Source organism: Emydura macquarii, unplaced genomic scaffold (assembly GCF_026122565.2).
Source record: "Emydura macquarii macquarii isolate MOO-44397 ecotype Brisbane River unplaced genomic scaffold, CSIRO-AGI_Emac_v2 contig_1483, whole genome shotgun sequence".
In the NCBI taxonomy this organism is placed as follows: Eukaryota; Metazoa; Chordata; order Testudines; family Chelidae; genus Emydura; species Emydura macquarii.
In genome coordinates, this window is record NW_027131620.1 from 9,150,478 (window position 1) to 9,175,024 (window position 24,547).

Consider the following 24,547-nt stretch of genomic DNA (forward strand, 5'->3'; position numbering starts at 1 on the left):
TTGCTGAACTTTCGTCTGGCTGCAGTGGGGGCAGGGGGCTGCTGGTGGAGACTGGTGCCCGTTGAGGCTTATAAAAATTATATTTGTGACCCTTGAGCCAAAAAGGTTGCGAACCACTGATGTAGACATTCAGGCTTGGTCTGGAGCCCAGACTCTAAGGCAGGGTTTCAAAGTCCAGACTGAGTCTGAATGACTACACTGCTATTTTAGCCCCACGAGCCCAAGTCAGCTGATCCAAGCTCTGAGACTTGGTGCCACTGGTTGTTTGTTGCAGTGTGGATGTACTCTTTGACATAAAACCTAATGCTTCTAATTGACTGTAAAGTATGTTGGGATACTGTCTGTAATACATACAATATACAAATACATGATGCTGTAGAGAGAAAAGGCTAGCTTGGAAACACTTCGAAACCCATCAGAGTTCTTCCTTTATTATCATGCTATCAACTAGAGAATATAAACTCAATAATATGAGCATAATCAATATTTTTCCTGCAAACAATGGGCCAAATCTTGCTCTCTCTGAAGTAAATTGGAACAGGATTGAGCCCAGTGTGAATTTTAAAGAAATCCCTAGAACTTGCTGGATTTCAAAGACAGTAAGAAACTGGTTTAATTTTATGGCCCTGATCCTGCAACCAGGTCCACTGGGACAAGTCCCTCTCAATTGGGCTCTATGGGGGTGTAGGGGGGCTGCTCCAAGGGAGTAGCTTGCAGGATCAGGGTCTATGTTTGTAAAGTAACGTGAACTTATGGGGCAACATACCTAGATGATATTTTTAAAATTCCAGTGCAAGGGGATTAGCTGGCAGCCATGGGGGTTTTTTGTCTTGTTTTTCTCTTATTTTTAAATTTATTTAAAATAAATACGAAGTAATGAAAAGATTGTACAACCTTCATTGCTTTTCTATCAGTGGGTAGGTTCATTTCAAGCTGAGACAGTGCATGTTTGCTACTTTTCCTGGTTCTATGGTTTGAGCTGAAATTATTCTTTTAAACAAATCAAACAGCATTTAGGAAAGTAAAGGAAGCAGTGTTTAGTCACAGAGGAGTTGCACAAGAAAGGGTTCAGGTGGGGTGTGAATTTTATTTGGGGCTAGACTAGGGTTTTACAGGAAGTAAGGGAGAAATTTCAGTTTTGTGGAGTGGCTTCTTTTCTGCAGAGCAAGTTTATGAGCTTGCTACTGCTGTTTGTGTCTTTATTGGATTGCATTTATAATTTGTCAAAAGTGTCTGGACTCTGGGATAGATGCTCTTTTATATTCACTGCATTGAAATTTAAAGTAATAAGTAACCTGCTTCTGATTAAGAATCTTTAAAACCCTTTTCATCTTCAAAAGCAGCTATATCCCAAGCCACTAAGAGACAGCAAAGGTACAGAACCAGTAGCATGGCTTGAAGTGAAGAACCCAGTTTACAGCAGTTCGAAGCGTATTGCAGTCCTGAAGCCATTTACATGCTGGAACAACAAATAAAGGCTAGCTTGCATACAACCATATTTAAAAACAAGCAGCACTGTTCTGCTTAACGTAGAGCAGTGTGCTTGGGCATAACCATGTTTGCAGACAGTTTTAAACTCATTTACTAGTAGTAGTAGCAACATGGTGTTGTACATAGGACGAGGGATTGGAAGGCAGAGGATCTGGGTTATACGTCTGACTCTGCCACTGTGTGACTTTAGACAAGCAATTTTATTTCTCTGTGCCTCAGTTCCCCGTCTGTAAAATGGGTAAAATTGTCGAAAGTGTCTAAGTGGCTTAGAAGCCTCATTGACTTTCACTGGAATTTAGGGCTTGTCTACACGGTACACTAATCTGTACTAGAGGGGTGTGAATTCTAGCATGCACTAGCATGTTGCACGCTAACTGGCCCATGTAGACCCTAAAAGTTCCCTCATGCACATTAATGTAGTCCAGTTTCAAACAGTACTACATTAATGCGCACTGGGGAATTCTTAGTGCACACTAGAACATAGAACTTCCACCCCTATAGTATGTACATATCCATAGTCTCCTAAGGGTTGGATTCACAAAGGTATTTAGTGATTTCAGGGGCAGTTAGGTGCCTAAACACCTTTGTGAATCCCACACCTAAGTGTCTTAGGTGCTTTTGAAAAGGCTCTTAAGTCAGTTAGGTGCTTTTGAAAATTGTACCCAGTGTTATTTACTATCTTCTGTAAAATGCTTTGACATTTACCAAAAAAAGCCCTATATTATTGTTATATTACAACTGACAGGGCATAAGAATATTAAATACATTTTAAATTAAAAGAACAAGATCAAGTCATTAAATACATCATTTAAAATAGTTATTTGTAACTAGACCATGTGGACTGTATCCTGACCCACAACACCTCTATTATTCCAGACTTGGGTCTCTCTAGAGAATAGTCATCCAAGCATGCCAAATTGTGTCTCATTTGTGGAGTGGACAACTGAGAACAAGAATTTCATTGCCAAAGTCATTTTTACTTGCAGCCTAAACCAGGAGTTGAATCCAAATGTCCAAAAGTTAAACAAAAAGACAACTCATGGGTTTATCCATTTCACCATCTCATCTCCAAAATCCAGCTCTGTAAAAGAAAACAATACAGAACCGCAACCCTACACTAAAATTGTAGATCATTTCAGAGAGTGTATGTACTAGTGATCCATGCTGAGTGCTTCATTGAGGCAGTAAGGGCTTTACCAGCAGTTGACCTGTATTTTAATCAGCCTAGCATGATTTTCAGTAGCTGTTGAACAGATTAGAGTCATCAGCAGGAAGCACAGCAGAGCTTTAATAGCAGAGCCCAATATGGCTTACACTAGAGACGAGAGGTGACAAATCCACACATAGAGAAGGTATGACGGATTATTAAAGCTCTGTGTCTATTCTATGCAATGATGACTATGCTTCCATGTTTCTCCAATGTGTGTCATTTCACAGGAAAAACTGAGTAGCTTTACCACGCTAAACAAATGCAGAAGAGACACAGTGAAGGGAGATTGGACTCTGCAGTGTGTTGGAAAATCATGTCAAGATCGGCTTTTCATTGTGTTGTGATTAGGCTTACTTATAATGCTTTGCTTTCTATTGTAATGTGCATGTGTGAAACGTTTCAGATTAAAAAGAGAGAGTCTCAGGACGATCTCTGTTAATTAGGTAGGAGAGGATTTCTCAGAGATGGGATATCATTTTTATTGTTTCATCAAGTGAGGGAAGGATAGTGAGCATACGTACAGTCTCATCATAAACATTACTGACACCTTTGTGGCAAGAGATTTTCATGTATATTGGCATCTTGATCCATATATTTTGTATACTTGATAAAATAACAAATATGTTGAATGACCTCTAAAGTCATGGGTTATTAAAAATACATGTAAAGTTTATTTGGTAATTCAGTACTGTTTAGCCCTTGTACTGCTGCATATGTGGATGTTATTTTGTAGAATGAAATATTTTTCATATGATGCCAACTTCCAGTAGTCCTTAGGCTGTACAGACTAAGACAAAACTCCTGTTGACTTCAGTTGGTATCTAATAGACATTAGAGGGAGTGATAACGTTAATTATGTGTGCATCTGCAGTCAGACACCGATACAAAGTTTGGGTGTGTTCCTAAGCACCCAAGAAACTGCAGCCTTGCATCATGAGTGCATGTCTTGCTTTCCTGGCCCATTATACTGTGTTTGAACACAGCTGTGAGTAAATATATTTTTGTAAAAAAAATTTTTAAATACATCTCTTGCTATGTATCCCATCATGACAACTGGGATCAGTAACATTGGAACTGCTCACTGTCTTACTGTGCAGTCTTGAGAGGCAGGGGGCAGGGCCTGCAGCTGTAGAATTCTGACCTCGTGATGTATCCCAAACTATATCAAAGACACCATTCTGCATTAGAATCTAAAGTTTTCAGTTCCCTTTTTAATTTTACAATGGTTATATTGTGAGGCTCTGCTAAGAATGTGCCAAACTTCGTTCCCACTCTGGGATTAAAATGGATGTACTGTCTTTTTATCATAATTGAGCGCTTCAGTATAGTTTATTAAGGCAGCCAGACTGCCCACAAATTAAAGATCATGATTATTTTATTAAAAATTACATCCAAAGAAAAAAATGACAAGTGATCAGATAGGACCACTATATAAAATAAATAAATAAAATAAAACTTCTTTTCAATATGTTTCGTAATTAGTTGTGAAGCCAGTTTGGAGTAACATTAGTCCCCCAAAATAAACCAACACTTATTGCTGAGAGAATTACTATTTTCTTTTCCATCTCTATTAATATCCTTAAGGAGATGCACTTTGCTGAATTATGCCATCTCTCTCAGCATTGATTCAGATGAGAAAGAAATGATCCATCATATTTTTATAGTGATAGTCTAAATAGGACTCATACTTGCCATTTACAACTATATTTGTTTAAACTATAAGCCATTAAAAGCCTATCATCTATCTGTCTGCAGAGGCATTTATTCCACTCTAATCACCATGGCATCTGAATGCCCCCTGGTATCTGGAGACCAGAAGCTGAAAAAAAGGTTTAGTAACTTCCATTCTCTTATTTAATTATAAATTTATTTTAAATCATCAGGCCTGGTGCTGAGCCTGTGTAAGTAACAGGAGGATATTTGGAAGGTCCTGTGCTAAGATTTTGCGCATACAATGGTCTAGACACATAGATACACTTAGACAGACAGATACGTACTGACACACAAATGCTTCTATGCATTACTTGACTGGCAGTATGGGAAATGCCAGTATTCTATGGGATAATGCTATGAGCTTGTAATATTAGAATTTGCTTTTATTAAAATCCCAGAGTGAAATCTGTGTTTAGTTACTTTCAATGGTAATAACTGGTTTTCATGTTCTCATTCTTTTATATTTTCTTAGCATTTTCATTGTTGGAGATTTTTAGCCGAACCTGCCTATGATTTTATAAGACACCAATTGTTTTGTGGATTTACTTGGCTTTTCATTCTCTTCAACCTCCCTGGATCTCCCTTGTCTCATCTTTTTGGCCTCCCTGGACCCCTCCATTTTTGAGTCTTCGGCCTCCTTAGAACTCTCCAAACTCACCTTTTCAGATTCCTTGGACCTTTCCAGTCTCAGCTCCTCAGATTCTTTGGACCTCTCCAGCAACACTCCTTCATCCTCTTTGGACCTCTGTGATCTCACCTCTTCATCTTCTCTGGACCTCTCTAGTTGCAGCTCTTTGGCCTCTCTGGACATCAACATCACCACTTCAATTTCCTTGGAGCTCTCCAGTCTCACGTCTTCAGGCTCTCTGGACCTCTCTAATCCCAGCTCTCCAATATCCTTGGACCTCTCCAGTCCCACTTCTTCTGCCTCCTTGGATCTCTCCAGTCTCTCATCTTCACCCTCCCTAGACGTCTCCAGTCACACCTCTTCAGCTTCCTTGTACCTTCTTCATGCAGCCTCTTCACCCTCTCTGGATATATCTGATCTCATCTCTTCAACCTCTTCACCCTCACCGGACTTCACTAATTTAAACACTTTAACATCTCAGGGTTCCTCTGATTTATTCTTAGCCTCTCTGGATGTTTCTAATCTCATCTCTTCAGACTCTCTCAATCTCTCCATCTAACCCTCTCAATATCTCCAGTGTCCCGTCTTTGGCTTTGCTGGATCTGTCTAATCTCCCCTCTTTAGCATACCCATTCTGCTGTCTGTGTCAAAGCTCTTTAAATGAGTTCCGGTTTGCGGGCGTTCAGAGCTTTTGGAGTGTTCTATAAATTGTACTCATAACTGGGTATGAATACAGTTTGTACAGATCTGTAGTGGTGCCTTGTTTATGGCTGCAGAAAAGTTAGTCATCTACATTCTACAGTTTTTGTAGAGCTCCGTGTATGTTCATACACTAAGCCTCATTCTGTCTCAGCCTGATAGCTCTCTCGGAGCCCTGCCTTTTCTTCCAAACTCATACTGATTTTCATCTTCCTACCCAAAATCAACAGATGACAAATAGGGCTAAATGATCAAATAATTGCACGTAGTTTGCATATCTGCAAAATTGATTTACACTTGAGCAAAGTGTGCACAATTCTAGGCAGGTAGTAGGTCACACTGGAATACAGTGAGAGGGACAACACGGACAAAGCGCAAGGCAGGAGGAAAACGGAGAAAGACCAAAGAGGAAGAGAGAGAGACAGGGCAAGAAAGACAGGCAGGGTTGAGAGAGGGAAGACAGAAAAGCAGAGGAACATATAGCTAGGATAAAGGTGCCCAGGGCTCCTAATAGTCTAATAAATTGTCTTGGTTTGGGCCACACATGAGGCTTCAAATGACCTTGCTTAGAGCTATTGTATTTATCAAATCAAATCACCAGGTGTAACAGTTCAAAGCCACCTAGTTTAAAAATAGCCTTTCCTTCCCTCCCACCAATACTAAATGCCTTGGATTTAACAAATAGAATAGTTAGCTGTACAACGCCTAATTTGTTGGCAGGATTGTCACAAAAGTAGTGGAGGTAGGCATGTTCCAATGTTTCCTTGTATCCTACTCTTTTTTGTTTTGCCACGGATGCTTCCTGTGCTTTCAGGCAGTTGACTCAGTTTGTTGGGTTTGATATTGACTGACTGACACACCCTCTCCTTGGCTGCTGAGTCCAAAGTGATGTGTGTTCAGTATAAATAATTTGTATTTCTCTAGTAATAGGTTGCTTTTTACATGCTGGAAAATTGCTACAACATGCCATGTATGCCTTGTAAGTAAGAGACCAAAAATGACTTGCAGAAAACCAAGCAAGAAAATAAACACATCGAAGAAGATTGTTTTTGTCTGCTTTTATAATATTTTTTTCAGAATTATTATAGGAGAAATTTTGGTGTTTTTATTTTATAAAAACTTTTTAAAATGAAGTCTGAATTCAACTGCTGCAATTGCTATCAAGTAGTTGAGCAGACCCTTAAAAATCAGCAAATTAGTGGCTTAGGTGAAATGAGCTGGTCAAATTCAGTTACCGATAGAAAACATACAGTAATCACAGCTGGCACTAACTGGAATCCTTGCTAACAATCTCAATGGAGAGGTCAAGCAGGGAATATACAGGGAGAGTGAACTCTCCCTTCCAGACCTAATAGGGTTTTGAGGAACACTGGTGTGGGAAAAAGGGGAAGTTTGTACTTTTGGTGCCTTTGTTACATGTTATGTAACAGACTGTATTTGTGCATGACTAGACATCTCCAGGGCTGTGAGTCTCACATCTTGCATCAGCGCCAAATAATAATTAACATGGAAAATAAAAAAATAATAATCCAATGAGAAAAGGAAAGTAGAAATTATTGATATTGCCACTGGATTCCACTAACAGATAATTATTCCATAATACTAGCATTTTTGTCATTTCAAAGTAGCTGGTCTTACTCAAGATGGAACAGAATCCACTGATCTCTGGTTTGGATTCTGGGGAGGCTATGCCATCTTTCTTATCATGTATGGATTTTTTGTTGTCATGGTTTTCAGATCAAGTAGAAGCTCTAGTGTGCATTTGGAAATGACCTGTTCTTTGCCATGGAGAGTCTTCTGTGTGTGAGACAGAAACTCTAATAAATTGATTGATAGTTTATTGGAGGGATTTGCCAAGTAGTGGTGTCCTGCTTCTCTCCAATGGAACGAAATAGACTTTGCTTCCAATATGAACCATTCAAATGCTGCTTTTCTGGCAACAGCACTGAAAAGAGGAGAAAAAAAGGCTTGTTTCAGTTTACGCCCAGTTTAAATCCACCTCCACAGCACCCTCTTTGCTCTTTCCCAGAACTGCTGCACAGGGAGCAGGCCAGCATGCATACATAATCTTGGTAGGCAATCAGCAGTAAATACGCTTGAGACTTCACTTCATACTGGAGCCACTTCACACTTGAGAAATTCCCTTGAAAGGCATTCCGAGGGGCCATCTCTGCTTCTGAAATCTTTGCAGTAGCTTCTATGGAGACACACTGGCAGGGCCCAGAATAGGCATGGAAGCACAGGGCATCTGCATGGATGGCCCAGGTCTCCAGAGAATTCCTAACACCCACCTTGCCCAAGGGGAATCCATAGGTTGTTTTTTTTGTTTTTGGGATGGGGGGGCATGCTTGGATCCATCCTTTTTTTATTATTGTTATATATGTAAAGTCATCCACTATTTTCAAGACGCTGTAGAAAATTATTAGATTAGTGGTATTTTCCCTCCGTTTCCACGTCTATGTTTAGGCAAACTATGAGTTTAGTTTTCAGGAGTATATAAATATAAAAAGAGTTTTTTCTGTTATATCTAAAGGCGGACCCTTTTAAAGCCTCATATTCCCAGGGATCAGGTCTCAGTGAATGTGGGGGAATTTTAGGGTGCGCAGACACCTTTGCTAACAATTTTCAACTCTTCAAATATAGTTAACTGTAAGGGGTTATGTGCATTTTAGAAAAGCATATTCTCAAATGTTTGCTTCAGATATTTTTTAGTCAGTTGTAACCTAAAACCCTACTGAAAGATGTTATATAAATGTAAGATATCATTATGCAATGAAAAGACCATCCACTGTTCTCCAGCCTTGTAGAAAATAATTAGGGTTTCCTTTCTGTTTTATTTTGTTCTAACTTTTGGTGGTTTTTCAGGCAAATTATTGGTAGTTTTTAGAAATGATAAACCAAAGCCCTGATCCTGAAACTGGTTCCCTTTGGACAGACCTCTGAGCATATGCAGAACGTCACCTTTAGTGTTTGGAATATTATGCAGCTCAGAGGTCTGCCAGTCCACAGACAGTTGCCACTCCAGGACTGGGGCCATGGTTTCTCTTAATGTTAAATGAGGGAGTGAGGAGGGGAGGGGAGGGGAGGGAAGGAGATTGTTGAACATTACAAATATGCAGGGAAGAGGGACCTACACTCTGGAATACACAAAGAAACAGGAAAGGGAGGACTGTGTTTTCCTCTAATCTGGCCCAGTTACAGTGATTGTGGGAGGCGGTGAGGCAGATCTCAGACAGAAGGGTGGGTTTGGATGGCTTATCGTGGTCCCACAGCCTAGGCAGGGCTGTGGAGGTGGCCTTGGATTGGGCAGGTTTGGGGCAGGCCCAGGCCTGGTCTGCTTTGGCAGCACTGTGGTGACTGGGTCTGTCTGTCAGGTCCCAGCCCAGGCCAGCCTGCGTGGAGGCGGAGCGCGCGATGATGGCCGGCTTCAGGGCCCGGCCTGAGGGAGGCGCGCGCACAGGATGCCTCGCGCACACCCCAACCCACCGCCAGGGGCCGCTAGACGGCCCACGAGCGTGGCGTGGCTGTGAGCTCGCCGCCCGCACCGCTTGGCGGCTGCCAAGCCCTGCCGCAAACAGGGCGGCAGCGGCGCCGGGCCATTCCGCCCTCTGATTGGCTGCACAGAGGACTCGGGTTGTGATTGGTGGGAGCAGTTGATTGGCCGAGTTCCTTGAGGGGGGGTGTAAACTGCGCTTGGTGACATGGGACGGCTTCTGATTGGTTACCGGCGAGTTAACAATAACTTCCACCTTTCTTGTTCCGGGGCGCGCGCGCTGACCTTGCGGTCCGGAGGGTCCGTTTCTCTCCCGCTTCCGGCCGCTGCTTGCGTTGCGCGGCGACCTGAGCCGCAGCCATGGTGGCGTACTGGAGACAGGCCGGCCTCAGGTACCGGCTGCTCGAGGCCAGCCCGCGGCCCCCTTACACCCTCGTCTCCTGCCCGCGGAGCGGTCGCAGGGGGGCGCCGAGGCCTGGCTCAGATGCGAGGGGGCAGCGGCTCCCTTGGGAAGCGGTTGCTCCGTGTGACCCCAGGCGGCGGGATCCCTGTAGGCCGGGCGGAGGGTAGTAGCCCGAACGGGGGGAGGCTCCCTAGAAATCCCCGTGGGGAGTTCAGCCTGGCCACTGCCAACCTGGGGCGCAGTCCTGGGGGCCAAGGACGGGAGCTCAGCGCGTTGTGCGCCCGGGGCAGCTGTGCGGCCTCAGCCGCCGACCTGCGGGGCTGTGGCTCCGCCGCGGGCAGAGGAGGGGGCCTCGCTGGGGTGGACACTGTCTGCTACAGGCCCGCGTCTCGGGAGCGGCCTAGAAATGCGGCAGTAAAAGTGTCAGGCGGCCCCCTGGCCTGCTGCCAGCAGAGGGAGAGTCTGATGAGCTGATTATGTTAATTCCTGGGTCCCGCCTGACTTTCATCCCGTTTATTTCCTCTCTTCAGCTACATCCGCTATTCCCAGATCTGTGCCCAGGCTGTCAGAGCAGCGATGAAACCACAATACAAAGCTGAGGCAGAGAAAGCTGCTGTGGCCACTGTAAAAATAGCGAAACCTAAAAAGGAGTAAGATGTAAGTAAATAGTGTGGGAAGGGTTTTTTGGATTCCTTATTGTAGGTTCCTTACGACTTCACTAAAGGTGAGTGATATTGAGGCTTCCGCTTCCATTACCCTTCAGGTTAACAATAAAATTACAGGTAGCCTGTACGCTATGCTGAAAGTGCAGCCCAGATCTTGGTGCATAAGGCTGGTTGCATAAACTGTTGAGCAGCATATTGGAACTGTGTGCAAACTTCTCAGACTACTGGTTGGTTCAGGGATAGGAGAAAATTATTTAATCTCATTAGTTCAGTGAAAAAGATCCTCTCCGCTTTCAAACAAAAGTTTAGGTTGTGGGGACTTTGAGCTGTGTATGTGTCTAATTGGGTCAAACTGTTACAGGCTGATTAAAAGCTTTTAACTTGAATAGCTGGGTTTTTTTAGTTCCTTCTCTTCACTTGAACAAAATCAAGCAATTGCTTTGCTCTCTGAACTCAGTTAATTTCCCACCTCCACACACATCCCTAGTATGCAGAGCCAAAGTTCATTCCTAAATAATTCTTCCACAGATGGCTAACAAGTCACTTAATCTCATCCACATCGTTTTTCCGTTGAGCAAATATTTTGTGCTTGTGAAAGGTCCGGAGTGGATACTATTTGTGCTTGTAAGGGCACGTACGCTGCCAGCCATTAAGATGAGTTTTTTCAGGTATCTTATCTGTGGAGTGGAATGACTATGGATGAGAAATCTAGTGTGTATCTGTTGGGTTAGCATGATTAGTCAAAACAGAAACCAAAGAATACTTGAAATCTTACAATTAGAACTACAGTCTGAGATATCTACCTATTTCAGTAACATATTTACCTTCAGTGTCATGGCCACACACTCCCATTCTGTTTATGTTGCAAGGAACCCTGTCTGCATAGTGTGTCACTCTTCAAGAAGTTGGAGCAATGTTATCTAAAAATTTGCAGATAAATGTAAAAGCTCAAATATAAGCAGCTGGACTAAGATAATCCATTACAAAGGTTGGCAAAGTAAATAACTTCAGTCTTAGTGTTTCTCTGAACACACAGGCCTAGATTTACAATAGCTCAGTGGTTGGTTGCTCTTCTGGGAGATGGGAGTCCCTAATTTGAATCCCCGAATTGGAGCAGGGACTTGAACGGGTGAGTGCCCTAACCACTCAGCTGTGAGATATTCAGGGGTGGGTCTCTTTCTGTTGAAGCTGTTCCCTGTTTAATAAATCATTGTTCATTAAGCTAGTGAGAGAGAAATAGTGACTCTGTAAACTCAGTGGTTAGGGGAGTCACATAAAGTTCTCACCACAAGGTCAGAGGATGCACCAGCCAACCCCCAAAATTGCTATCCCATTGTGAATGTAGCCCAAAGTAACTAATTTCTCAGGGGCCTTTCTGTCTAGTCCTTCTCTACCAGAAGGATGACCACTAGGTGAGGAGGCTTAGCAGTTCTAAAAATACAGCAGCAGAACTCTTGCACTTGAACTGAGACAACTATTTTCCCACCCCCATTATGAATAAAAACTATCTTTTTGTTGAGAAATGCACTGCAAAAGTTAACATTCTGTTTCTTTACAGCGAATGATTTATTCCATTCTTTAAATCTCTCATAGGATTGGCCCTGTGATAAACTCTGTATGGACAAAATATCAAGTGAAGACCAAGTCATGGGTCTGCAGACATGCAATGTATTCTCTTCATGTAAGCTGTAAAATCTGTCTGCCTCTGTAAATCAACATGCTAATAAACTGAGCTGCTAGTTCACCATGACCATGGTAACTATTGTAGTTTCTCTTTGAAAGCATGAATTAAAAAAAGCATGTCTTTGGGAGGGACATTACTTCTAGTGCATGCGTGTGAGCCAGACAAATCATTAGACTCTTTGTTAAAAGGGAAGTTGAGTGGCTTTTATATTGGAAATTCATGCATTATCTAGCCTAGAGTGCTTAATTACTGCAAAACTAGTAAAACAGTGAATTTGGGGAGTTGAATAAAAGCTGAGAGGGGGAAGAGATTTTTGGTCAGACTACTCAACTTTTTTCACCTGCTTAACTTCAGTGACTAATGAACATCTTAGGTATTCAATCTCTACTAAAAGGTATCTTTCTCCATCTCTTTTTGAGGTGCTCACAATAAATGTATTCTGTGATACCCCTTCAGTACAAACAAGTCCACCACCAAAACTGTGGGACACCTGAGTTGACATTCCTGATACTTTAGATGAAAGACAGGAAAAAATAAATAAATGAAGCCACAAGTCTAGATTCTTCATAAGTTACCTTTTAGGGGTTGATGTTCCCAATTCACTGTGAGCATTAAACAAACTTCTACATTCAATAAATGGTATATATTTGGGCACATTAACAGTTCTAAAATGTGATATCTAAAGACCAAATGTCCCTCTGAAGATTACAGCTTACTTCAATTTAACACCTGTTAGTCTTCTATTGACAAGTGTCATAGCCGTGCATGGAAAGAAACAAACTATTCCTGTAGATTACTTTAGCTTCCTCTGAAGGGATTTCATATGTTAATACTTTTCATACCTTGGTCTAAAGGGAGCTCTCCTGTTTCTCTGGCTTGTCCTTGATGGTGTTCACAAATACCAGCAACAGCTTTTTTTCTGGGCTTGGGACCAGCAAGGTGTCCACTTTCCCAGAATGTCTGCTGCAGACTCCAAGAAAGCCCTTTTAACTCCATGGTTATCTACTTCCCGCATTTCTCAGTAAGTGAGGTCAGGATTGAGTGTGTGCGTATGTGTGTGCATCTGTCCGTAAGAACTGTTCCTTGCTGAAAAGTCCCTTTAAAAACCTTCAGGGAAGCAGAAAAATCTTGTACAGCTTGGAAAGAATATTAAAAATTCCAGACATGCTATTGAAGACAGAAGAATAGGACCACATTGCCTTTTTTTTTTTTTTTTTTAAAGATGGTCAATGTGGAAACAATTCAAGCTCGTAGACTAAGGTCAGAAGGGCCCATCATGATCATCTGGTCTGACCTCCTGCACATTGCAGGCCCCAGAACCTCATCCAGCCACTTCTTAATAGACCCCTAACCTCTGCCTGAGTTACTGAAGTCCTCAAATAATGATTTAAAGACTTCAAATTATAGAGAATCCAGCCTTTAAAACTAGTGCAATCATGCATGTAACCTGTGATTCATGCTGCAGAGGAAGGCAAAAAACACCCTCAGGTTCTCTGCCAGTCTGACCCAGGGGAAGATTTCTTCCCTGATACTATCCTTTTAAAAATAGTCAAAATTGAGGGAAAGCCCATAACCTAGCTTTGCTGGTAAAAATCCACTTTGAAATGACATTGTCAAAGTTTTGCCTGGGATTTTCAAAAGACCCTAAGTGACTATTTAGGTACATTGGGACTTGTGCATCTATGACACTTTGCACTCTTTTAAAAATCTTTTTCATGCAACACTCACAGTTAAATTCACCCATAATTTTCAAGTGTTTATCTTGTACATGGTATTTTGTGCAACTCTTGCTGAATCTTTTTTCAAGGTTGCTATGTTTTATGGGGCAGTTTGAGAGAGGTTATTGGGAGGAGGTTTCAGTAGTGGTTGATTGGCCCTACCATTTATCAGCCAACCTTTTCATTGTAGTTAGAGGAGAATAAGACCCCACAGTCTTCAGTCGAAGATGACAAAGCATGACTTACACTTTATCAGCCAATCTCGTGTTTTTGTTACTGAAATCATAACTGAACCCCAGTACAAGCGCAATGGCTGAGGTTTCTTTGTATCATTCAGTTACTACCCCTTCCCCCAGTGTCTAGTTGTCTAGCTTCTCAAGGTACAAGTATATAAGTTTAATAACATCTGATGCTCTGGTCCTGTCTCTTTAATACTTGAACATTTGACAGCACTCACACATGGGGTGGGTAGAATAACAGGAGGGTGGTGTATACACAACAACCACTTCTCTACTGTCCTTTCTTGTAACTTGACAAAGTGTTACAACTGCCATCACTGTAGGTGAAAGGATAGAATACTCAAATGCAATCACCAAAAATAGAGCAGTATGGGAGTAAAGGGGAAATAACAAAGAGCAAATGGTCTCACAGCTAGAATGAGCTGCTGAGTGCATGGCCCACAAGTTTGTTAATCTATCCTAATTCAGGTGAAGTAGATACAAGCCATCTAAGATCCTGACTTCATTCAGCTAATTGTATTGGCGTATAATGTCAGGAAAATGGAATTAGCACATGCAGGATTATCACTAAGTAAAACATCTAGTTTTCATGAAATGTCAGCATCTTTAAAAAGAATTCACAGTGTCATTGAGGGTTTCATACTTGCTACTTATCTCTTTGCTACAGGAGTTAATCATTCAGCAACAGAATGTGTGAGCTATGTAACATTGTCCAAGTTTAGTTATATGACTAGCTGGGTCACCGGGTGTGTTCACTTGTATGATCAGACTAATGCAACTAAGCATCAAGCATTTTGAGGTGGATAATAAACAAATCTCAACCAAGTTTTTAATCTTGGTTTCCTTGCATTCGAATTTGTTTATAGAAAGAACAGGAGGTGTTCACAGAAGAAAAAGTTACCTTAAAGGCATGTATAAACTTCAGAATGCTGCTTAACTTGTAATACGGTTACCCAGCCAAAGTTCATGTATCATTTCTCAAAACTGAAAGCCAAAACAGGAGAGCTCTCAACATGACAGCAGTCCATTGCATAAATGAGCTACTGCAGGAGAACCTGTTCCTTGCAGTCTTTCAGTCTAACCTAAGCTGTGGTTTAGAAGAGTAATGCTACAAATTGGGTCTCTGTGTTGGAGAGAGTATGATTGATAAAGTTTAGTGCTCAGAGAGAGATACTTTGGCTGGGATCTTTCAAACAGTCTAAAACCTTTTCTAAATTGGGATGTAAAGGTGTGACGTTTGCTAACAGTTGATTGCTAACGTCTGAAAAGTCTAAGGTAGAGAAGGCACACCGTTTTTAAGGTACTGAACTGAGTTAAAGTTGAGGTTCCTCCCAAGTCATTGGGACGTGTGCTCCTAAATCAGGCTGTTTTGAAAATCCTACCCTTTGTTTTCAATGACCCTTTTCTGACAGAGGGAATGTTGTAGACTGTGTTGTCTGCATTTGAAGCAAGAGAGCACTTGTAAATAGGTCAGAACTGGCTTTTCCACAGATAACTGGCTCAACTGCCATATTTCCTAGATGAGTAGTAACCACATTTCATGGTTTGGGCTGAGAAAAATAAATCTCTCTTTTATCTATTCACCCTACTCTTAGCCTCACTGTAGGGAGTGAGTAATCTACATATGCGGTCATAACCATTTGCACAGCAAAACTTAAGTCACCTTGCCATTCACCTCTCCCCGGAAGAGAAAGTAGTCAAATCTTTGGTACAGACCATAAAAAAATAGATGAAAACACATTTTTAAAATACTTCCAGTAACAAACAACTGAACCATGATCCTGTAGTTGATTCTACTATCCAGTGGCTGTAAGATTTTAACGTGAAAAGGTTTTAACTAGAAAAGGTTAATTATTTCATCTCCAAGCAAGTGGCAAAGTTAGAGCTTGAAAGGGTGGGAAAGAAATGATCCAACAATTTTGTCTTTTCTTTTTATTTTAAATAATGCATAATTTAAAAAAGCTCAAATTTGTCTGAACATAAACATTTGTTTCTTATGAGATATAACTTTTAATTAAGCACATTTGATAGACCAAGAAAAAAATACAAGAAAATGTTTTGTAAAGTTGTTAGAAGTTATTTGTGTAAAACTCTTTAGAAGTGGGGTAATGATTCAGGAAACATCAAAATAGCACGGTAATAGTTTCTGTATTATAAATAGGTGATAGTGTGGAATGGATACCACCACCACAATGCTAGGAACAGGGGCTGTCTCTGAGAGTGATACATTGTTGTTTCTAACTTTTTCCTAAATTTTGTAAACTGAATTTGGACATTGGGGTTACATTGCTAACTAGCTGCAAACAATTCTATTTAGCGCACTCTAACAACAATAAGAGGGAAAGTTATAAATAGAAACCAAAAGAAACTTCTAGATAAAGTTCCCAAATCTACACGCTAATATAAACCAATCTAAATATTTAATTGAAAATGAAACATACAAACGTGAATACAAAAAAAAATAAGGTGATGCTACTGGTTGGTACTCTTTCAGGCTGTTGGGGAAATGTTTTAGAAGGCACCTTAAAACTTTGTTCTACATCAGTTAAGAAACACTGATTCAATATGCTGACTGGTATGCAGAACAAAATAGGAACTTACTGTTATAATCTAATAGGTTAAATACACATGTATGCTTTTAAAAATCACGAATGTAAAACCGAAATCTGCATTTACCTGAAAATAAATAAATGTTATGACAGTTTAGAGCCTATTACAGGAACACTTATTGCCATGACTTTTGTCACACACGACACACTATATTACATTCAGGATCTGACTGTACCATTCTAAAAGCTAGTAATTTTGTGAAGAAGGCTGCCACAGTACAACTTGCTCTCATGGTTGTTCTTTTTGTGGGGTTTGCTGTACCAGAGATTGTTTAGGAGGAAAAAGGCATAGTGGGCGTTAATTTCAGCATTGCTGTACTTTATACTCACATATACATTGGATATGCTTTGGGTTAATCTAGAGAAAAGTAGATACATTTAAGAGTTCTCCCTTCAGGTATGTAGGCGACTGTTTCTGCTTTGTTATATAGGATGCAGATTCACTTTGATCTCTTGGATAGTGTTCTGATATTAAAAATCTTTTTCAAATGTTTCCTGTTCTTGGCTAACTTCCACTTCTACCTCTGTATATTCATCTACATCAGCTGTGGCATCCTGGTATTGTTGGAATTCAGACACCAAGTCATTGGTGTTGCCTTCCGCTTCAGTAAACTCCATCTCATCCATACCTTCACCTGTATACCAGTGGAGAAATGCTTTCCTTCTGAACATAGCTGAGAACTGTTCAGAAACTCTACTGAAGAGCTCTTGGATGGCTGTGTTGTTGCCGATAAAGGTGGATGCCATCTTCAGGCCACGTGGTGGTATGTCACACACGGCCACTTTCACATTGTTAGGGATCCACTCCACAAAGTAGGTGCTATTTTTGGTCTGGATAGCCAGCAGCTGTTCATCCACTTCTCTGGTAGACATCCGGCCTCTGAAGATACACGCCACAGTCAAATAGCGTCCGTGACGAGGGTCACAGGCTGCCATCATGTTCCGTGCATCAAACATTTGTTGAGTGAGCTCTGGGACTGAGAGGGCTCTGTACTGCTGACTGCCTCGAGCTGTCAGTGGAGCAAAGCCAGGCATAAAGAAGTGCAAGCGAGGGAAAGGCACCATGTTAACAGCCAGCTTCCTCAGATCTGCATTGAGTTGACCAGGAAAACGGAGTGAGGTGGTGACGCCACTCATGGTCAGGGACACCAGATGGTTGAGGTCACCATAGGTGGGGTTGGGCAGCTTTAGGGTTCTAAAGCATATGTCGTACAGCGCTTCATTGTCAATACAAAAGGTTTCATCTGTGTTCTCGATCAGCTGATGGATGGACAGTATGGCATTATATGGCTCTACAACTGTGTCCGATACTTTGGGTGAAGGCACTATGCTGAAAGTATTCATAATCCTATCAGGATATTCTTCTTTGATTTTGTTGATGAGGAGTGTGCCCATACCAGATCCTGTGCCTCCACCAAGTGAGTGGACGAGCTGAAACCCCTGAAGACAATCACAGCTCTCACACTCATTCCTGACCACATCCATTACACTCTCAATCAGCTCAGCTCCTTCTGTGTAATGGCCCTTAGCCCAGTTGTTGCCAGCACCTGAATTACCTGTAAACACAATGACAGAAAACCAGCCACATTGTTATCAAGCCAAATGTAAAAAGTCATTAATAAGAATGCTGCTAAATACTAACAGATGTAGAAGACTATAGGACACATGACATAGTGGAGAGACATCATAACTGCCCACAAATACAAAAGAAGATGTTCTAAAGAGGCCAGTGTCTAATCGTTATTCCCATTAGCTAAGGCATAATGTGCATTATAGCTGAATCTGGGAAAACTCAGGTTGGAAAAACGCCAGGCATGCAATTGTACACCTCACCTGCACACTCAATTCAGGAAAGAGTCCTTCAAAATTGTGATGAAGAAGCGGCATTTCCTTATTTTGCTGTTTAATCTTTGTTTTAATGTTAACCCATAGTTCTGCTAAGTGCCTACAAAATTGCTACCATTTTCAGTAGTAACAATTCTTTCAGAGCTGCTAAAGTTGCTAATAGCACTAGAACATGTCGCTGCTGTTCAAAGCCAACAAAAAACAAATGACAGTTTATTAAACTTTTTCAGTTACAAAATATCTACGGGTCATCCCTTTTCTGAACCCAGAACATTTTCAGGGTAAAACTCCTGTATCTTGATTTTCACTCACCCTAAAAACTCTCCATAATCATACTACCTTAACTATTTCTGTGATTAAAAACACTAAGAATGTGACTTATTCTCCAGAATAATGCTATATTTTGACTGTAGCTTTATTGGTACACTTCGCAATTTAAAAAAAAAAAAGATTTCCACATTGCTGAGAGAAAAGAACACTACAAACAACAGAGGAAATATGCCAAAAGCAAACTGAAAAAAACCAGAAATCTATATCCTCTAATCTCTTTCAATATTTGCAATTTTAGGTGTTAATGCAACATTTTTTATATTATTTTATAATTATTTGACTACTTGACATTAAAAAGAAAATTTCTGCCAAGATTTTGAAGAGGCTGCATTGCTTAGTTTGACAGCTGGGATTTTAAAGAGACACGGGCACATGTATATATGTCTAAAACTTAGGTTTTCTATAAACCAGTTTTACAAAATTTAAAACTGCAGTGAAAACGATTCCATGAACTATTTTGTTTTAGACACCAGTGAAAAGTGTCCTGTTTTTTCCTTTGGGGTTTTTTTTTTTTTTTTGCATTTTATCTTTCTCAGGCATTTTTTTTGGGACCCAATCATTGCAAAATTAGAATAAAGGAAAAGGGCTCCAAAGTAAAATTGACTATAAGCAAAAGTGAAATGGAGTAGTTAGTTTTAATTCAATTAAATGCATCAAGTAAATCAGAATTAACAATGAACAGTAAATCAGATTTTAAAAATTCAGTTTTAACGATTTATGTTCTTATTACTACCCCAGACACAGCCTTAAAAACATTTATTGTCTGTAATCTGTCTCCCTCTAACTCTGTTGTAGCAATTCTGCGTTAAGAGTTAATACTTTCTTTTGCTTTTTAAAACAAACAAAACAAAAACAATACATTTTAGGGAGACCCTGGGTTTGGGATTCTGGGTTTGTCAGTCTACACGGTGTCCCCATTATGTCCTATTTATATTATTAACAACACATTGCACATACCATGAATAAAATTGTCAGGTCGAAAGAGTGGGCCTATTTTGCTGGATCGTACACTGTCCATGGTTCCAGGTTCCAGGTCCACCAAGATAGAACGGGGCACAAACTTATGGGCTGTGGCAAAAGGAAAGTAAGAGTTAAGTTGACAGGCAGCCAAACAAAATCTTATTCCCATCACATCTCCTCTGTTTAGACATTGCAGTCAGTACATTATACAAAAAGGGGTGAATGAAACAGCCATTAGGAAACAGACTAGAACAGAGCCAAGTGAAATCCATGCTATTGAACTGATAGTCCCTTTAATAATTACAGAAGATCAATTAATGTTTCAGCCTGAACAAATCCTCATTGGCCAATCAACAGTGGGCCCACTCTTGCAGTGCTTACAGGGAAAAATTTTGTTGATTTCAGTGGGAGTTTTGATTTGTAAGAACGAATTAAGACTACAGACAGGGAGAAGAAGATACAGGGTCATCATTTCAACAGCACCAAAGTGACTCAGGAGAACAATTCCAATGGGAGTCAATAGACTTGTGCTCCTAAAACAGTGATTTTGAAAATCCCACCCACGGTGTTTTTTTATTTTAACCCTCCCATGTTGATTTTGTAATCTGCTCAGCCAACCCATTAAAGACCCTGAGAACTTACAATAAGCTTCGTTGAAATACACATTAATTCTCTCAAGCTGTAGTGGCGAATCACCATGGTAGTTCCCAGTGACATCAATTCCATGTTCATCACTTATCACTTCCCAGAACTGAAAAAGAAAATAGAAAGCGATGATTTTTATTAACTTTCTAAAGTGAAGTAAGAGCTTCTTCAGTTCCACCATTACCTGTAAACACTATGACAAGGGGGCAATCATCCTCATACAAGCAGCCTCATATGAAACACATCTGAAACATTAATAGCAAAAACAATACACGTCACACAAAAAGTCAACAGATACCTATTTACAGTTTTAGACATCAACTGCACAAGTTAGCGAAAGAAGGTCATTATAGTCAATGGCACGACACCCACTGATTTTGACAGATGTAGCAGCAGGCCCAGTCTATATGGTCATATACAGTATGGGTTAGCCTGTGGTTTTTGGGGGCTGGCCCACGCTGAAGTGAGTATGGAGGATCATTGCTAATTCACTCAGCCAGGTTTACACATTACAGCCAGAACTCCGCCATCCTTTCATTAGGTGTAGCATGCATACCTCTCACTGCCAGTCAGCTATGACCAGTTAGCTACCTAAGTGAGCATTTCCACATGCAGTTGCACACACAGTCCAAGTAACCGTGTATGTGCATTAGGTCTGCAGTTGTGTTAGGATTTTTCTGAAGGTGATGGCTAGTGCACTACGGTATCTGGCATAGAAATCTTCACAGCTTCTAGGAATGCAGATGCAGGAGATGCATTCAAGAGTTCAAGCTTGAGTTTACATTCTAATCTATTTCATTTTTCCTAATGAATCTCATATAATTGTTAGTAATACAGGTTTAGTAATAGAAGTCTACACATTTTAGAGTGCTTGCTTCTGGCCCAGCACGCTTCGAAATAAACACAACTTTCTTGTAAGAGGGAGACTTGAAGGCAGCACGCTCAGATGCATTCTTTACCCAGGCACAAATTAGTAAAACTCCTATCTAGACCGCCACGCACGCATCCAACCCTGCAGTCTCTTATCTGAGCAGCTCACAACAGCACTGTTAATGCAGTCACACCCTCCGTCATGACCAGGCTCTTATAATTGTAAAGGTCTCTTGTCTTTGGCACACAGCTTCGTTTTCAATTGACAAATGTAGCATTTCCAGTGGTTGCCGTTATAGAGTGTGAGCACTTTGCACCAACATTACTAGAGAGCACCGCTTTCACAGCAAAGTTTCTGAGCGTGTGTGTGTGTGTGTGTGTAAGAGAGAGAGCGAGTAATGTGTATAGGCCTTTGAAAAGCCACATGGGCTTTTTTGTTCAGAAAATATTGCCTCTCAGGCCAGTCCCGCATTTCCCAGGGAAAGAAATCAGTGGGAATTGTGGATGAGTGAGAAATTCAGGCCCAGGCCCTCTGTTTTATCCATTACCTGCTAAAGAGCTCACTTTGCTGAGTTGTCCCAAGTAATTTTTAATAGATTCCTACTAAAGAGCAGCACAAACAGTACTTCTGCCATAGCCTGAGTGCACAATAAATAACCATTTTCATCACAGCCTATGACATAGGTTTACTCTTAAATAATATTTCTGTCCTCACATACACACAAAATAAGTTAGTCACAAGCAATGGCACGCACCAGAACACTAAGTGTTGACAAAAGGCACGTAAAACCCTCAGTAGTAAAACTTCAAAGTACAGCGCAAGCTCTTCATTAGTATCATCCTCCACTAGATGGTTGCAAAGAGGAGGTACCTGCCTGTTCTGGCTACTTTGTACAACACTTATAACCATTTTAACAATTGGGGTAATTATTTTACTTTATACATTTTATGTGCGGTATCTGAGACTCAAAATTATGAGCAAAAATTAGCCATTTTATGTGCTTTAACAGTGACCTTTGTGAAGCTCTTTCCAGGTTATGTATTGCTATCGATTGCTATGTATATAGCTCGCTCAGAAATAGTTGAGCCAGTTTATTGGAGGATTTTTTTAAAAATTGCTTTTGGTTGAAACCGGACTGAACTCTGTGGTATGCGGTTGGTGCAGTTGTTTTTGAGTTACGTGAATGTAAAATAGATATTTATTTGTCATTTGTACGGGGAGTTTTAGGCTGGAACCTTAACTACGCTCTCTGTCAGCCTTGGAACATTCTACTCACGCTTGTATCACGGTCAAGTAATTTTTTAAAAATTTCTAAGAAAGAAACACCTTTAAAAAAAAAGATTACGTTCAGCAGCATATTGAGCGTGGGGGTAATCAATTATGTTTCAAGACTGTACCTTTTCATGGGAGCTTTGCAAGGCTAGTATATATAAGTTACCTGCACACATTCCAATGTTTTTTGGCAGGATTGAGTTTCCTTGAATGTTGAGAATCCCAGACCTGAACGTCATGAAACATTTATAAGCAAATCTTCACCTAACTATGGCAGATGTTTCATGCTCAGCCCTCGCATTTGCCTGATGGAACCGCTCATCACTCTTACATTAAACCATACACACCTTCAACTTCTCACTCTTCTCAAGCTTCCTATGAACAGAATTTCATGATACCCTCCCCCCCCAGTCTGTATTTAATCACTCCGGTGCTGCCCATATTGCCCCAGGTCATTTGCCACGAGTGATCATTACTGAAAACAATCCTCACCTTAGCTCCAATTTGGTTTCCACACTGGCCAATCTGAAGATGCACAATTTCACGCATTTTATGTAGACTGGAAAGTTCAGCAGCTAGCACCTATTCCAGCGCCTCTAGACTCAGTCTCTGGAAGAAGCTCTCTCTCTCTTTCTTGCAGTATCAGCTACAGCCACTGGAGTCCTTTCCAAAAGGACCTTTTTTATACTGGCGGTGCTGTCAAACAAGCAGGGGAGTATCCAATTCCTCACATTATGCTCAGCTCCCTCTTAACAAAGCCTGCACATATACAGGCAAAACTGCCATCCACTGGGATGTCTTCCTATGTATGGAATGTAGGCTCAGACTGACAGTGCAGAGTAAGTGGAGAGGGAGAATTTGCTTCTCCCTCCACTAATGTTAATTCTGCGTGGCATGTGGACTGTGTCCCTTCAGAAACAAAGAGGCAATAAAATTGTACATGTTCCATATCATAGGAGTGCTGCTCTCCAATCTTATTAAAGCTGCTTTAGACAGAGATGCAAACACCCTCAAGCCAAAGCCTCATCTGTTTGTGAAGTAAATGTGTGGTTGATAAATACCACATCCTCTCCCCAAGCAACACTCCCATGGCTTGCAATGGGAGCTCCAAGCATGGACTGCTAGTGGACTATTGCCCATCACTACAATACAAAGAGTCAAATCTTGAGCAGGCATGAGGATGAAGTCCACATTTGCCAACACCAATACTATATACATCCCCAAGATGATGTTCTGAATAGAACTAGTATTCATGACTTTATAGCAATTTTCTGCTTAAGAGAAAGGGCTTGAGTCCAAAAGAATCAACTGCTTTTCCAGACAATACACATGGTCCCCCACAAAAAATATTTCTAACTTAGAGTGTTTGTGTGTTCCTAAACTCTAAAATGCAAAAAAAACCATGTTAAGGCAACATTCACACCCAATACAGACTGTCAAACATTAGGTCACTGCTATCACGCCTCAACCGCACCAATATCTGCTGACATTTTCAACGCAACAACATTATCAGCCTAACACAAAGAAGTGAAAACCACGTGGCAGTGCATACCCTAAACTCTGACCTCCTAGTACTATGTTACTTAATAATTTAATGACTTTAGCTTAAAAATTACAATTTTAGCCTCTTAACCTACTATAAACCAGCTAGGAAAACAATCAATGTCAATTACATACACATGTCTCTTCTTAGCACTTCTACTATTCGCTTGCATTATGACATTCAACAAGTCAGCTCAGCACTCTACAATACACATGGCTATACAACTATTACTACACTTTACTCACATACATCATACCTTGTGTAATGCATGATATGTGATATAACAAAATAACAGATTAGCATGTCAGCATTAAAGTTGCTATTAACATCCTCTGCATGTGTGTGTGTGTGTGTGTGTGTGTGTGTGGGTAGCATACATATCTCAGCTACGTATGCACTTCTAATGTATCCATCACTGTGGTGACTGGACACACCACCAGTGGCCAACATTTGCTTTTTGTAAAGTAAGGGATTTTCTTCAGTCAGATCCTATCTCACCTCCGTGCTTTGTTCTGCTCTTACTATGGGC

The 24,547-nt window shown here is 40.9% G+C and overlaps 2 protein-coding genes across 2 annotated transcripts; one reads left to right on the forward strand and one right to left on the reverse strand.

The window, feature by feature from the left end:
* The first annotated feature begins 9,466 nt into the window (after positions 1 to 9,466).
* ATP5F1E (ATP synthase F1 subunit epsilon) lies at positions 9,467 to 12,057 on the forward strand. Its single transcript, XM_067554624.1, has 3 exons — positions 9,467 to 9,626; positions 10,168 to 10,294; positions 11,896 to 12,057. The coding sequence occupies exons 1-2, from the start codon at positions 9,595 to 9,597 to the stop codon at positions 10,289 to 10,291; spliced, it is 156 nt and encodes a 51-aa protein (XP_067410725.1). The 5' UTR covers positions 9,467 to 9,594; the 3' UTR covers positions 10,292 to 10,294; positions 11,896 to 12,057.
* Positions 12,058 to 15,870: 3,813 nt separating this feature from the next.
* TUBB1 (tubulin beta 1 class VI) lies at positions 15,871 to 23,116 on the reverse strand. The gene is made up of 4 exons (XM_067554158.1): positions 22,968 to 23,116; positions 20,330 to 20,438; positions 19,685 to 19,795; positions 15,871 to 18,108 (listed from the first exon to the last, which is right to left on the reverse strand). The coding sequence occupies exons 1-4, from the start codon at positions 23,022 to 23,024 to the stop codon at positions 17,024 to 17,026; spliced, it is 1,362 nt and encodes a 453-aa protein (XP_067410259.1). The 5' UTR covers positions 23,025 to 23,116; the 3' UTR covers positions 15,871 to 17,023.
* Between the last annotated feature and the right edge of the window lie 1,431 nt (positions 23,117 to 24,547).

Excerpts from the sequence above, each read along its gene's own strand:
- TUBB1 (XM_067554158.1), bottom strand. The coding sequence starts at position 23,024 with ATGCGTGAAATTGTGCATCTTCAGATTGGCCAGTGTGGAAACCAAATT. Across the intron at positions 19,796-20,329 it reads GTATTTCAACGAAGCTTATT|CCCATAAGTTTGTGCCCCGT; the intron begins GTAAGTTCTCAG and ends CTTTTGCCACAG. Across the intron at positions 18,109-19,684 it reads ACCTGACAATTTTATTCATG|GTAATTCAGGTGCTGGCAAC; the intron begins GTATGTGCAATG and ends TTGTGTTTACAG.
- ATP5F1E (XM_067554624.1), top strand. The coding sequence starts at position 9,595 with ATGGTGGCGTACTGGAGACAGGCCGGCCTCAG. Across the intron at positions 9,627-10,167 it reads TGGAGACAGGCCGGCCTCAG|CTACATCCGCTATTCCCAGA; the intron begins GTACCGGCTGCT and ends TCCTCTCTTCAG.